This window comes from Stylophora pistillata, chromosome 9 (assembly GCF_964205215.1).
Source record: "Stylophora pistillata chromosome 9, jaStyPist1.2, whole genome shotgun sequence".
NCBI lineage: Eukaryota > Metazoa > Cnidaria > Anthozoa > Scleractinia > Pocilloporidae > Stylophora > Stylophora pistillata.
In genome coordinates this window covers 5,411,268-5,424,401 of record NC_142527.1, presented here as the reverse complement: position 1 = coordinate 5,424,401, position 13,134 = coordinate 5,411,268, and the positions used below count along the sequence as shown (strand labels likewise).

The 13,134-nt window shown below is 37.9% G+C and overlaps 2 protein-coding genes across 2 annotated transcripts; both read left to right on the top strand.

Annotated features, from left to right (window-relative positions):
• The first annotated feature begins 678 nt into the window (after positions 1–678).
• On the top strand, positions 679–10,185 carry LOC111344150 (zinc metalloproteinase nas-15). The gene is made up of 9 exons (XM_022951361.2): positions 679–836; positions 2,391–2,567; positions 3,231–3,354; positions 5,581–5,672; positions 6,454–6,537; positions 7,218–7,360; positions 7,855–7,936; positions 8,917–8,976; positions 9,804–10,185. The coding sequence occupies exons 1-9, from the start codon at positions 761–763 to the stop codon at positions 9,914–9,916; spliced, it is 951 nt and encodes a 316-aa protein (XP_022807096.1). The 5' UTR covers positions 679–760; the 3' UTR covers positions 9,917–10,185.
• A 1,603-nt stretch (positions 10,186–11,788) lies between these two features.
• On the top strand, positions 11,789–12,340 carry LOC111344152 (uncharacterized). Its single transcript, XM_022951364.2, has one exon. The coding sequence runs from the start codon at positions 11,789–11,791 to the stop codon at positions 12,338–12,340; it is 552 nt and encodes a 183-aa protein (XP_022807099.2).
• Positions 12,341–13,134: the final 794 nt, after the last annotated feature.

Genomic DNA, 13,134 nt, shown 5'->3' with positions numbered 1-13,134 from the left:
TCTATAAAGCGAGCGGAAATGAGCACTGACAGGTTGATGTGTTGTTTAATTGCTGAATAAAGAGTAAACAAACAAACAAAGGGGAAATTGAAAAAGAGACTATAGTATTTATAGTTAGATAGTTAAAAGCCGTCTTACATACATCAGGTACCTTGAAGTCTGTTGTGAAAAAACAGTTCCCAGCAAGCTCAGTTATCTTACCTTGGTCATGCGCAAGTTTGTCGCCAGTCCAGTTCCGCCGCAATCTTGACTTGTCGATATCGAGTTCACGTGGTAAGCGCTCATGTTCCCACGGTCTTCTTACGTATTCCAGTAAACGAAGATGTTTGCTTTAATAAAGTTGCGATGAAATATTGCACTGGTAGAATGTACTTTTAAGGAAGTGTTTTATGCTTGTAATTTGCTGCCATCACCTTTGCAAGCACGTTCATAAAGCTCAACCAATAACGTTTGACGTCTCGAAATCGAAAAGTTTGTCTAAAATTGTATTGCAAAAGCACTCATGGATACAGAAAAAAAAATATAGCAGTCCGCATATTTGTGCCACGAATATAAATATTGTTCTTTGTGAAATAGTAAATTTGCGGTTGCCTGTTTGCCCATTTGAGGGCATTAACATTGGCTATTTTGGATACCAGCCTGTAATTGGCTGAGGTACTCTATATAAACTCGAGATGCGACCATAAGATTTCACGGTGAGACTACACGGAGTTTTCAATTGATTGTCACAGGTGTACAGCTTATGTTAAACTGACGCGACATGAAGTGGTTGGCTGCTCTTGCATTGTTCAGAACAGTCCTGTGTGCACCATACATGTATGGCCATACTGCTGAAGGTAAGCTTGATGAGTTACAACGGCTTTAGCAAATATAAGAGATGTTATTATAAGCATAGTTTTATCCTTGTTCTTATCCCTGGGTATTTTGGCCAGTAGCATTCCTTCATAAGACAATTAAGTTATGCCAGGTCTCAAAAAATCTGAACCAAAACGAACATTTTGAAAGAACAAGAAAGTTTCCTGAGGGTAAACAAGCCAGAGTATCGTGGATAATTCAACCTCACTTAGAAATTGTCTAAGACACTTCTGCATCTGTTTAAAGATCTTAAAACTGAGTGGATACCGATCGAGCCTGCTCTCATTATACCAGAGAGAAAACAAGGAAAAAATTCGCATTGTTTCGTTCAGTTTATTGAACAACAGAAATATGGAATCAGTGATTTACCAGAAGTTCTCTCGAAAGAACTCGTCGCACATATTTATTTCCTATGTTAACAGAAACTTATACTGGAATGACTTGCGCCGTGGTATTGTTTATGCGACACACATGCATAGGCATAAATGTAATCGTCAGATTTATGACATGTTGGCTCTCAAAAGTCCACGGGAAACCAGTTGGTGATAGCAGTGGCTTTCAAATTAATGCTTCTATTGCACTATGGAGCACTCCGTTTGAATACCAACAGGGAGAACAAACACAGTTGTAGGTTGCCGTAGAATTAACTTTTTGAATTTCTTCCTACACGCCTCTGGTTGACTTCCCGCACTAAACTTCGTTTATCGTCCATTCTACGCACAGCTCTAACATCTCTCAATATTAAATCAGCCACGCCGATCACTCAAATACTTATACAAACAACTTAAATTCAAACAGCAACTAAAGTAATATAAGTGATTGTCTTTACTACACAAATTCCTTTCAGTTTTGGGCTTTTAGGCACCATTTTAGATGCAGTTCTTGTCTTCTTTCGAACCGACATGCTGTCCTTCGTGTTTTTTAAATTATTTCCACGGACAGATGACTGCCTTTGCAATAAATAAAGGAAAGCACTTCGGGCGACATTGATTTTCAGCAAAGCTCAATAAGAACATAAAGTCTCTTTACAAGGTGAAGTCTCTATCTGCAGTAAATGTAGGTTTCATCCAGCTTTCTTATAGGGTGGCTTTTAATTGAAAGTTGTATCTCACGAGCAACCCAGTTAAAACACAGCACATTGTTCCACTGAAATGTTAAGTTCTAGGGCAACCTGAATATTTGATCAGTTCCTTTAAATGAGTACTGCAATATTAATCTACAGTTTCGGCATGTTTAATCTACGGTCGGCATGTTTAAGGACTGAAATGTGTAAGACGGATATCGCACCTTTTCAGTGGAATTTCCGGAAAGATATTTAATAGATCTATCAAAGGGGAGGACGATTTCTTTGGCCAAAAATATTGCAGAAAGTATCACATTCTTACTCAAACTGCTTGAGAGAAGACAATTTCCCTGGCCATTAAAAAAAAAACAATAAGAACAGGAAATGCCTTGTTCTGAGGTCCAAAATCACCTTTACGTTGCCTGCTATATCGTTTAGATGGGATTAAGCTATCCTTATCGTTATTTTTCAGAAAATATGCGTATTCACGACAGAAACCTCTTTGAAGGAGACATACGTCTCACAATGGAGCAGTTTTACAATATCGAACACGGACTGGATGTCGACAGCTCCCGAAAACGAGGCTCAATAGCACGGGACTCTCTGTGGCCGAATGGAGTGGTACCTTATGAAATCCACTCAAGTCTACGTGAGTTTATAGTTTTTCGGTAATTTGGAAACATGTAGAAAGGTGACTGTAGGTATATTTCTTTTCAAGATTAACCCCCGGACGTACATACAAACTCATACCCCCACCGTGGTATAAGAAAGAGGAGGGGGCAGTGACGTCATCCAACGTAGTATAATTTTCGGTTTTTCAAAAGAACGACAGACATGATAGATACCCTCCTTCCCTTTTTTTCATCCCAGGGTTAATTGCACGCCTTGCTCTATAATAAAGAAACATAAGTTTGTTAATAGTGACGTCATCTTTCCGTCTGCCATCCCATTGATTATAAGTAAGAACCAGCCAAAATCAAGTGTGTAATTCAGCAAATTATACATATGACTATGTTAGGACACCTCTTCTCCAGTTAGGTTTCTCTCGACTTCTATCCTCTCGAAAACTTCCAAGAGGGTGTCAATGGGGTAATGGCTAACGGTTAAAGTTTGGTCAATTTATGGCTAACGTTCAACATCATCCCATTGTTGTCACTAGAAATTCTTTTTTTAAGTTACCTTTTTTTTACGTCCAATGGTTAAAATTTGTTTATTTTTACACCTGAATTTTTTTCACCATTTTACGGCTAGCTGTTAACCCCACTGAGACTCTCTTCCAAGTCTTTGAACACCGAGTATATATTGCTTCCAGGTGGTAATTCTGACGCTGAGAGAGCCATTAAACAAGGAATCGAAGAGTGGACTTCGAAAACTTGTCTCCGAATTAGGAAAAGAAATGGTGAAAGCGATTACATCGTTTTTGGATATTGGGACGGGTGAGCAGACTTTAATTATAACAAAATTTGGATATAACGCGCGCTTTCTTTGGTTGAAAGGGCGTGCTCTATCAGAGCTTATAGTTCACCACTAAATTTTTTCCGATTCTTATTGGTTTAAATTGATCACGTGATGCGATAGTGTTCATCCGTGGAGAGACACTATCAGCCCATAATGTCCGTCCGCGCAAAATACCCGGATGGATAGTACTCATCCGTGAAAAATTTTGAATGGTTTGACGGCCGCGAAGTTAGGCAGATCGGAAAATAGTGACTTTTCAATTCTGACAGGTATAACGCATTATTTAGCCAATGTACGGTTGCGAATTATTGACATTTGTGACAGACTGACCGCAGGAATAAATATTTGATTGATCTGCGTTTAGTGGGTTTTGACTGTTTTTCAACTGGCGAGCGGAAGAAAATTTAGCGGTGAACAATAAAGACAACTGAGAGTGTTTATATCTCGGAACTGTAGGTCTGATAGTTCGTCGACAGAAGCACTCTATTGTTTAAATGGAGCATGAAGCTGACTTTTTCTGACTTTTTCCGTTAATTGAAAGTGAAATTTCGAAAGAGGTGAGCAGGGAAGTAGCAACAGAAGAACCAAACAAAGGTTTGTAAACATGCTACCCCGCGTTTAATTTGCATTATGAAGGAAAGAGACAAAAATTCTCAAAGAGAACCGTCTCGTATTTCTTCCTACATATCTTTTGGTCTTCAACCCCTTCCTGCGTGCAGGAAGAACAGAGCATAGTCAAGACTTCTCTATTTGTAAATTAAACGTCACTCTACGAAGCATTATTCTCCTCTCTGATTGGCTCGTTTCCAAGAACTGTGACTGCACGGCTCACTTTGAAGATTTGTTCCATATGCATATTTTGAAACAAAGTATCTATCTCCTTGGCTCTTTTAAAGTTACGAATAAAAATGTAGTTTGAGATAAAAACAAAACAAAACAAAGAAAACCTTGTCAGTCCTAAAGATAGTAACGGCTACATCTTGCTCTTGGAAAATCCTCACCATGTATTTACATTCTGATTTGCGCTGCATAGAATTATCCGACAGATCTGACAGACTCCTTCGAGTCGCAGTTTAGGGTATAGAAAGGCTGATTTGCCGTCACAATCACCGAGATGGTACTAATCTAACGGTTTCAGCTCCAGCTGAGGACTGATCTATTGAACCGTTTCAGAAAAGACCGAGCCGTTGTAAGGCTCAAGCCGCAGTCACTACTACCCAATCACACTTACTACGATACCATCTAGTCAGCGTTCGGGAAACTTTCTTGATACGCGGTACAATAAAAGAAAACTGGTTCTGACACGATTCTATTTAACAAATGGAGAAGCCTTTTCAGTGTTAATGTTCAGCGAATTGAATGAACGACAGCCGAATTCACATGAACATGAAGATGGCTCAGGATGACAGCGCCGTAGACCTGGGCGGCAGTGACCGATGTTGCCTCCCACTCAACATATCGGAAAGGATATCAGAGCAAGCTTTTGTTAGTTCACTCGAAGGGCGATGACCAGAGATCGCCATGATGAGCTCGCCGAGATGGACCACCATCATGCTTCGTATAAATTTTAACGGTTATACCAGTTTGGTTATATTTTTCATTATTCCTGTTCTGTTTAAACATGAAACTATACGAAAGCTGTAATTCTTGCTATGTCGGCGAAACTAGCCGACACCTTCCGACACGCATTCGCGAACACTTAGACAGGGACAGGACCTAACATATCTTTCAGCGTCTTCAACAATCCCAAGCATGCCGCAATTCCTGCTCTGCTGAATGTTTTAAAGTTATAGATCATGCGGCCACAAAATTCCAGGTCAAGATAAAAGAAGCGCTACATATTTCCTGGGAGCAACCTTCTTTAAACAAGCAATTATATCACTTTAATTTAACTCTTTAGTTCTAATTAACACGTCATATTATACACTCTTTTGTTGCCTTTGGGTATTCTGTTAGTTTCAATAGCTTTTGTTTAGCACCACATTATAAATTCAAATGTAACTTCAAATCAGTTCTACTCTCAACTAAAGATGGTCGTTGAACGACCGAAACATTTCTTATAAATTTAGTTTTAAATGTGTCGTTATTTTTATAAATATTATCATTATTGTTATTATTAGTATCATTATTATCATTATTATTATTATTATTATTATTATTATCAATTTTATCCAGTATTGACAATGCTCACTTTTTATAATTAGATGCTGGTCATACATTGGTCGAATAAGAGGTCCCCAACGGATCTCTCTTGGTAATGGCTGCTGGCGGAAAGGAACTGTAGCTCACGAAATTGGTAACTTTCATTTTTATCCACGGTTTAGTTTTAATCACTGTGATTTGTTCTTTTCTTTTTTCGAGTAAAAGCAGCAACAAGCAATTAACAAAATAATTCAATAGAAAATCGATGGATGGGACTTTCGGTGTCGCATATAACTTGGCCAAGTTATTCCAGAGCTAAGATTTAACTGAAACCTTTTCGAAGTGCAAACCCTCCTTCAAATTAAAAGTTAAGTTAAATTTTGTTTCTTGCATTTATGAATTTGTGCAGGTATCCATCAGTATTTCTCGTTATTGTGAAAACATTCATTTTGAAAACTGTGTCAGTTAATTGCTTCAGGCGCAACCTAATTAGATTTCTTCTTATATTAACAGCCTCATATCTATTAAATCAAAATCTTCTTATTGTCTTCGATCTAATGACGGTCTTTACTTAGAGCCCCCTAAGGGTAAGATGCTGAAGACATTTGGTGATCGATCTTTTCAGGCAGCAGCACCATACTTATGGAACAGACTTCCTCATGAAATTAAAATGATTAAGTGTTTGGATAAATTTAAAAAAGCTATTAAAGCATTTCTGTTTAATGAAGCTTTTTGTAATCATTAACTTAGATATATTAAATTAAAATAATTTATTCTTATGTATTTTTAGCTACCATTACTATTGTAAATTTTTATTTAGATATATGACGTTTTTAATTTTTATTCAGTGTAAAGCACTATTGATCTGTACATGTAAATAGGGCTATACAACTAATAAATTTATTATTATTATTATTATTATTATTATTCTCCAGCCCATGCCTTGGGTTTCTATCATGAGCAATCAAGGCCTGACAGAGACGACTATGTTGTGATTAAATGGGAAAACATCAGAGCAGGTACGTTGTGCCACTGCTTTGGTTTAGGCAAAGATTGATGGTCATTCATGCGAAATGTTTTACGGGGTGTATAGCCAATTCAAAACTAACTTGACAAATGCAATCATCTAGGAAAAACATTGCTGGCTGTGTGTGCCAGCTATGCGGCCTACTTGTTACGATAGGCTCGTGCTTTTGCAAAAAGGGTAGAAATGTGACAAGGCAGTCTTTAAGCACGTGCGTGGGAATGCAAAAACTGCTTGGCATCATATTATTCTTTTGATTATTGGACCATCTTTGAATCATCTTTGCTTAAGTCCAGCGCTTATTATAACATGCAAGGAAAAGTACATTTTGTAGTCTATAGTAAGTACATAAATGTTTTCAGCCTCTTTTCACTACGAACCTCTGATGAATGTTTTTGTCTCGTCGCCACTTTCGAGAAATTCCTCCAAAACCTTTTGAACATCTACACATCGCTTTCTTTTTAGGCGTTACCGTTCTGTTTTATAAGAAATGCTTTAACATATTCCTCGCTTATCACATACATTGTTCCTACAGCCTGCGAGAGACACGTTTTGACGATAAAAGAAAAAATATTATATATTTCAGAGATATTTGGAATTGCAACGTTTTTGGAAATGGTTGTATATATAATAAATAAGTGTATCCTTTAATTTCTATGCATTTTCACATTTCAGGTGTAGAGAGTAATTTTCAAAAATATACCCGTTCCCAGATTGATTCTCTTGGCACTCCATACGATTATGACAGCGTGATGCATTATGGCGAAAAGGCATTCAGCAAAAACAACCGGCCAACAATAGTGGTTAAGCAACAGGGAGTATGTAAAAAAGAAGCTTTCTAAAAGTTATAATCACATTAAATAGTAATCGGAAAATTGAATTTCAAATTTCGCTCGAAGCCAGTGTCAAAACAGGAAAACACTTCGAAACTCCGAAAAAGAGATCAACTCGCCCCTCGTTCTAAAAATGCGACATCAAGCGCAGAGCCTTTCCTTGACGAGACAGAGTCTTAAAAGCATAAGAGAAAAGATTCATTTCAATTTTAAGGTTTCGCACTTGCCGACTTAAGTTGTCACCGGAGCTTGTCCTGATTTCCGTTGAGTCTAGCGGACAAAACATGTGGGTGACAGTGGGAGAGAGGCATACTGTAACCATATCTAAAAAAAGCGAGTGGTGCAGTCGTGAAGATTCTGCCTATTACTTGGCGACTTAATTTGATTTTCAATCATACAGACGTTATATATCGTATCAAGTGTATTTACAATGACGTATGTTGTTGCTAACCTTTATTGCGTTAATTTACATCTTCTAGAAAAAGATTGGTCAACGAAGTGGTTTGAGCTCCATTGACGCAGAACAAGCACGGCTTCTTTATCAATGTAGCCCAGTAAAAGGTGAAATATTTAAGTACATGAGAGAGTGCAAAACATTTATTAAGTGTACCATTTTTCATCATCACGTAGACGATGAAATGGAAATGAATTATTCATTAATAATTTAGCTTTGTTCCCCGTTTTTTTCTTCGCTCTTCTTCCGTTTTAATTTTTAGGCTAGGTTATGTTCTTACTTTTTGTCCATTCTAGTATCCTTAATTCATAAGGTCTCAAATCGCTGTAGAGCCATATAATTCTAACAAACTGAAATTTTTTTTTCTGAAGGACTTTTCCTCTCCACCACATAGATACACAAAACAGCAGAATGTAAAATTTTTAATACACTACTGATCATAGTTAGTAGGGATAGCTGCGCACAAGGAAAGCCGGCAGATTTCATCCCTGTAGATTATCGTTAGGTGTTCTTGTTTGAACCTGACCGTCAATGCACAGTTCCTCATCAAACCTCTTGACATGTCATTGAATTAAGTGTCAATATCAAGGATTTTGAGTTGATTTATCAGAGGAACTTTTCCTCAATTTATTAAGTCATGAGGTGTATACAGAAACAACTAAACTGTTATCAAATTTCCTCCACTTGACAGAAGAACCCTCTTAATTTGCCTCCCTCCCGCACATGAATTGGTAGCTGAAGGGCACGGGTTCGGTCACAAACTGAATTTTTTCTATAATTACTAAAATTGCAGCTCACCTGCAAGGATCATAGCTTAACTTGATTTGATTTCATCAGCAGGTCAAAACAAAAGATTTTTTTGGGCCAAGGAGCTCCTAATCTGCAGCAGTGTTGTTTTCATCTTTAATTTTTGCCGGTTTTCCAGTCGCCTGTGCCTTTGATGAAATTACTTAAATATCAGATAAAGGAACTGGGAAAAAATCATAATCGATAAAACATATCGTCAGAAAATTATCGTCGATAAAATGAATCGTCATTGCTATTTTAACTTTGTACTGAGGCTTTTTGTTTGTTTCTGTATTTGTAGAAACCACAACTTTGCCGCCGACAACAACTCGACCACCAAAAACTACCAAAGCACCAACAGGTAAATTAGAAAAACTGGAAGCTATTGGCTGATTTAACCTGTAGGTCGTCAGACCACCAGGCAGGAAGCCGAGGTCCTGAGCCCTTAATCAGGGAACATAAACATATAAAGCGATTGCCTTTCTTTTTGTGTAAGCTGTAGCAAGCTTATTGTTCCCCGAAAAATGGCGTACAGTGTAAGGCGCATGATACTTCAGGGAAATGTCTTCTATAGATATGGAAACGTTATCACCAACACACTTGTAATTTTTCCGCACCTCCACCTTAACTGTAGGTGTTATTAACAGTTTCGCGTAGTCAAGGCATTTAAGCCTCCAAATGGATTTGGCCTCCTTTTTACCTCTAGATTCACTTAAAGTGCTTGACAATGTTAAAAAGTAAAACACTTTCTTTGGCTTAAGAAATAATCACTTACGGCTAACGCTCGCAGATATCAAAAGCCTCCACTCTCCCAGGATACAAAAATTATCACAATTTCGTCGGGGTAATGGTTGGTAAATATCCACCCTTAGAACATTTTGCATTGAGTCCACTAGATACGACCTAGGAACATAGACAATATTTCATTGCTTTTTAATGAACCAAAATTTAAGAAAAGAGATTCATAGATAGAAAAAAAGAAAAAAATTACGTGGAAATGTGTCAAACGTCCACTACAGTCTACTTAAAAATTCGTCGATTTTTGTTTTGTTTTCTTTTTGAATAGAAGCATGCCAATTTTATGGGACGGAAATGATTGGGACTACTTTTATCATCTATGTACTGTACAGGTAATAAACTTCGATAACATGGACACACCTAGTAACTAAATTTTTTTCTTTATTACAGTCGTTTGTAGAGACAGCTACCCAGAGCGACTTTGTAACTTTATAAAAACTTGGTTTACTTGCAATATCAATGCGGCTTACACAAGTTGCAAGAAGACCTGCCAGCAATGCTAGAGGCTGGGAGACCCTAGTGCATCGCCCTTTCAGAAATTAGCCCAACAGAAGAAAAGATTATCTCCTTTTCTCGTATTTTTTTTCACTCCTTTTGAGGAATTCTCACAAGATGGTTTTTAGGAAGAAGATTAGTTGATATTGTACACACAAGAAGGTCAAAAGCGAATTTTCCTTAAGCATTTTTTGTTCATAATTGTAGCTTTTTTAAAAAATGTTGATGTAAAATGTTTCGTTACTGATTAACTCAATAAAGTAATGGCTTATCGGAAGGTTTGTCGTCTCCCTTTGATCAAAAAGAATAGTTTTACATAAAAAAAAATCTGAATCAAATTCAGTGAACAAAAATAAAGTTTATTACACCTGAATACCCAGGGTGCTCCTGAATCCTACGTGAGACATGACCTAAAACTCCAATCCCCACTTCCCCCTCTTTAACGCATTCCTCTACACGAAATGGAAATGGAAATGGTTTTATTTCTATAATCGCTTCATTACTTTCCTCAGTGCAAGGAGATTCTTTCATAGACTCTCTCAATTTCTTTTCAATGATCTCAGGTGCACGAATCATGAGAAAGATGCATTTAAATAACGATATGATTGAGCAGGAGGTCGTGCTGTACGTAATTGAAACTGATTCAACAAAAGCAGCGACACCTACATGGTTCTTCTCGGCTCCTAAATAAGCGTTATTAAAGAGCCGAGACGACCCATTCATGTTAGTAGGTCGCTGTATACCTGAGGTATCGCCCAGCATGGCACATAGAGTTATTCGACACAAAGTCATATTTGAAGGTTCTATACACGTTATTCCTAAATGGCGGACGCGCGGTTGAGACCTGAGCCGGGTTTACCTGAACGAGGCTTAGGCGGCATCACACTGAAGAAATATGGCGTCGAAGTCAAACATTTACTGTTGGGTACCATTGTTCACACAAAGAGGGCGTGTTGGACCAAAAGGAGAACAAATTGGATTCTTTAAGTTTCCAGACGAAGAGGAAATGAAGAAACGTTAGATACATGCTATACGAAGAGATGTTGGCATCAAAAGTGTGTTCGTTACATTTCAAGTTTAGTGACTTATCAAAGGGCTTTGGTGGACGAACATCTCTGAAGACAAATGCAGTTCCGTCGATATTTGCTTGGAAACAAACTTCCCCACGAAAGTGACCGCCCCCTATCGATAGGTCTTATCTACGACAGCGAAAAGAGAAGAGATCTGTCCCAGAAAAAGAGTCTTTTTCAGTGTGTTCGGAGCCTGGCAAAACACCTGAAGCAGCAAACGATATTCCTGAAACAAGTACTAATGAAACCACTATGTTAGGAGCCGCCAGTACCAGTCTTAATGAAATGCCTTCCACTGAAAAAGATCTTAATGGGACCATGAAACAATTAAGGCTACTTGAAAAAAATGCGCAAATCTCGAAACGACAGTTGCAGATTTGGAAGACAAAAATCAAGCACTTTAGTCAAACGTCTTCTCACTTATTCGGTTTACCTCTGATGAGGTAATGTTGTTTTATACAGGCTTTCCTAACTACAAAGCGTTCTTGGCATCCTTTGAATATTTAGATCCGGGAGATAATGCAGAAAATGTCAGATACTGGTTGTCAGGTGAAAATGAGATACCCTCAGAACACTGTGTCTCCACCGCAGTTAGGTGTAAAGAGGGGTAGACCAAGATCACTCAAACCACAAGAAGAATTTTTTCTCACTTTGTGTCGCTTGAGACAAGGATTTGCAGAAACCCACCTTTCCCACCTGTTTTAATGTTTCTCAAGCAACTGTTAGTAGGATTGTTATTGGATCAATTTTATGTATCTTCGATTTGGAGTGCTTAACATTTGGCCATCAAGAGAAGCTGTCAACTGAACAATGCCTGAAGACTTCAGGAAGTCATATCCAAGTACAAGAGTTATTATTGATTGTACAGAAGTGAAGTGTGCAATGCCTAGTAGCTTGTTGCTGAATAGTGAGTTGTTCAGTGCCTACAATAATCATACTACACTAAAGGGGCTTGTGGAAATTTCTCCATCTGGTGCTTTCACTTTCATAAGCCAAGTGTATCCAGAAAGTGTATCAGACAGAGAAATTGTAGAAAGGTCAGGCATGCTTGACCTACCTTTCAATGAAGGAGATTCTGTGATGGCAGATAAAGGTTTTATTATGAGTGACATCTCACCTTTAGGTGTGTCTTTGAATATTCCACCATTCTTAGGAACATCCACACAAATGGCCCCAGAGGATGTTGTGAGAACTCAGGAGATTGCACGACTGAGGATCCTTGTCAAACGCGCAATTAATAAAGTTAAAAATTCTCATATATGGGATAGCATTATCCCACTGAATCTCTTTGGCATTGCAAATCAAATGTGGTCTGTTTGTGCATTTCTTTGCAACATTCAAGACCCTATTTTAACAAGCTGACACAATAGAAAGCTTTAGACAACTGATTTATAATTTCTATAATGTTCAATGTTTTGGCTAAAGAAGGGTGTGTTGTAGTAATATTTACTACCAAGGTCTTGGAGCTTTTTATTTTCTTTCAATGAAATACACATCACTGAAATAATTATGATACCTGTAAAGGTCTGGCCAAAAATTACAGAGGGAGGACCTGAGCAAATGACCTAACCCCTTACCTTTAGAATAAAACAAACTGACTGACCCAAAAATAGAGGTCAGAAATCAGATTACCTCCCCCTTTACATGGGAATAGAAGATGATCCACCCCTTATGTGTAGTGAAAAATTACACAGCCCACACCTTTTTGAAGGCTCGAAAAAGTAATGACCCACTCCAGTATGCCTTTTCACCAGCCCCTGTAAAAGTGAAAACTAATGAGTGGTTTTTGATTTCGATACAGACTTACAATTTTACACTGTATTTGTGAGCTTCAAATCTATTAGATTTACCCCTTAGGATATTTATCAAATCATTCTGAGATTTTATGCATTAAATGTTTGATTATGATGCTGTTGTAGAATGTCAAACCACCACAGCTTTTGTACATGATGGTGCAAACTCAGCTACAGCATACTTAATGAAATTTGTGAAATAATATTGCCAAAGCTTCTCCTGAAGCTCAACCCAGTAACCTCTGTCAAAGGCAATTCTTTCAATTGACATTCCTTTTTTAGTGTAAACAACAAAATCGCACCATTGTGCACCAGTACAGCCCATTTGGCCCTGAACTTGGGCATAGTAAGCATGGGTTCTTT

Bases quoted from the DNA above. Each gene is read 5' to 3' on its own strand.
- LOC111344150 (XM_022951361.2), top strand. From the start codon at position 761: ATGAAGTGGTTGGCTGCTCTTGCATTGTTCAGAACAGTCCTGTGTGCA. The intron at 7,361-7,854 runs GTATGTAAAAAA...TACATCTTCTAG, and splicing joins TAGTGGTTAAGCAACAGGGA to AAAAAGATTGGTCAACGAAG. The intron at 8,977-9,803 runs GTAAATTAGAAA...TCTTTATTACAG, and splicing joins AACTACCAAAGCACCAACAG to TCGTTTGTAGAGACAGCTAC.
- LOC111344152 (XM_022951364.2), top strand. From the start codon at position 11,789: ATGCCTGAAGACTTCAGGAAGTCATATCCAAGTACAAGAGTTATTATT.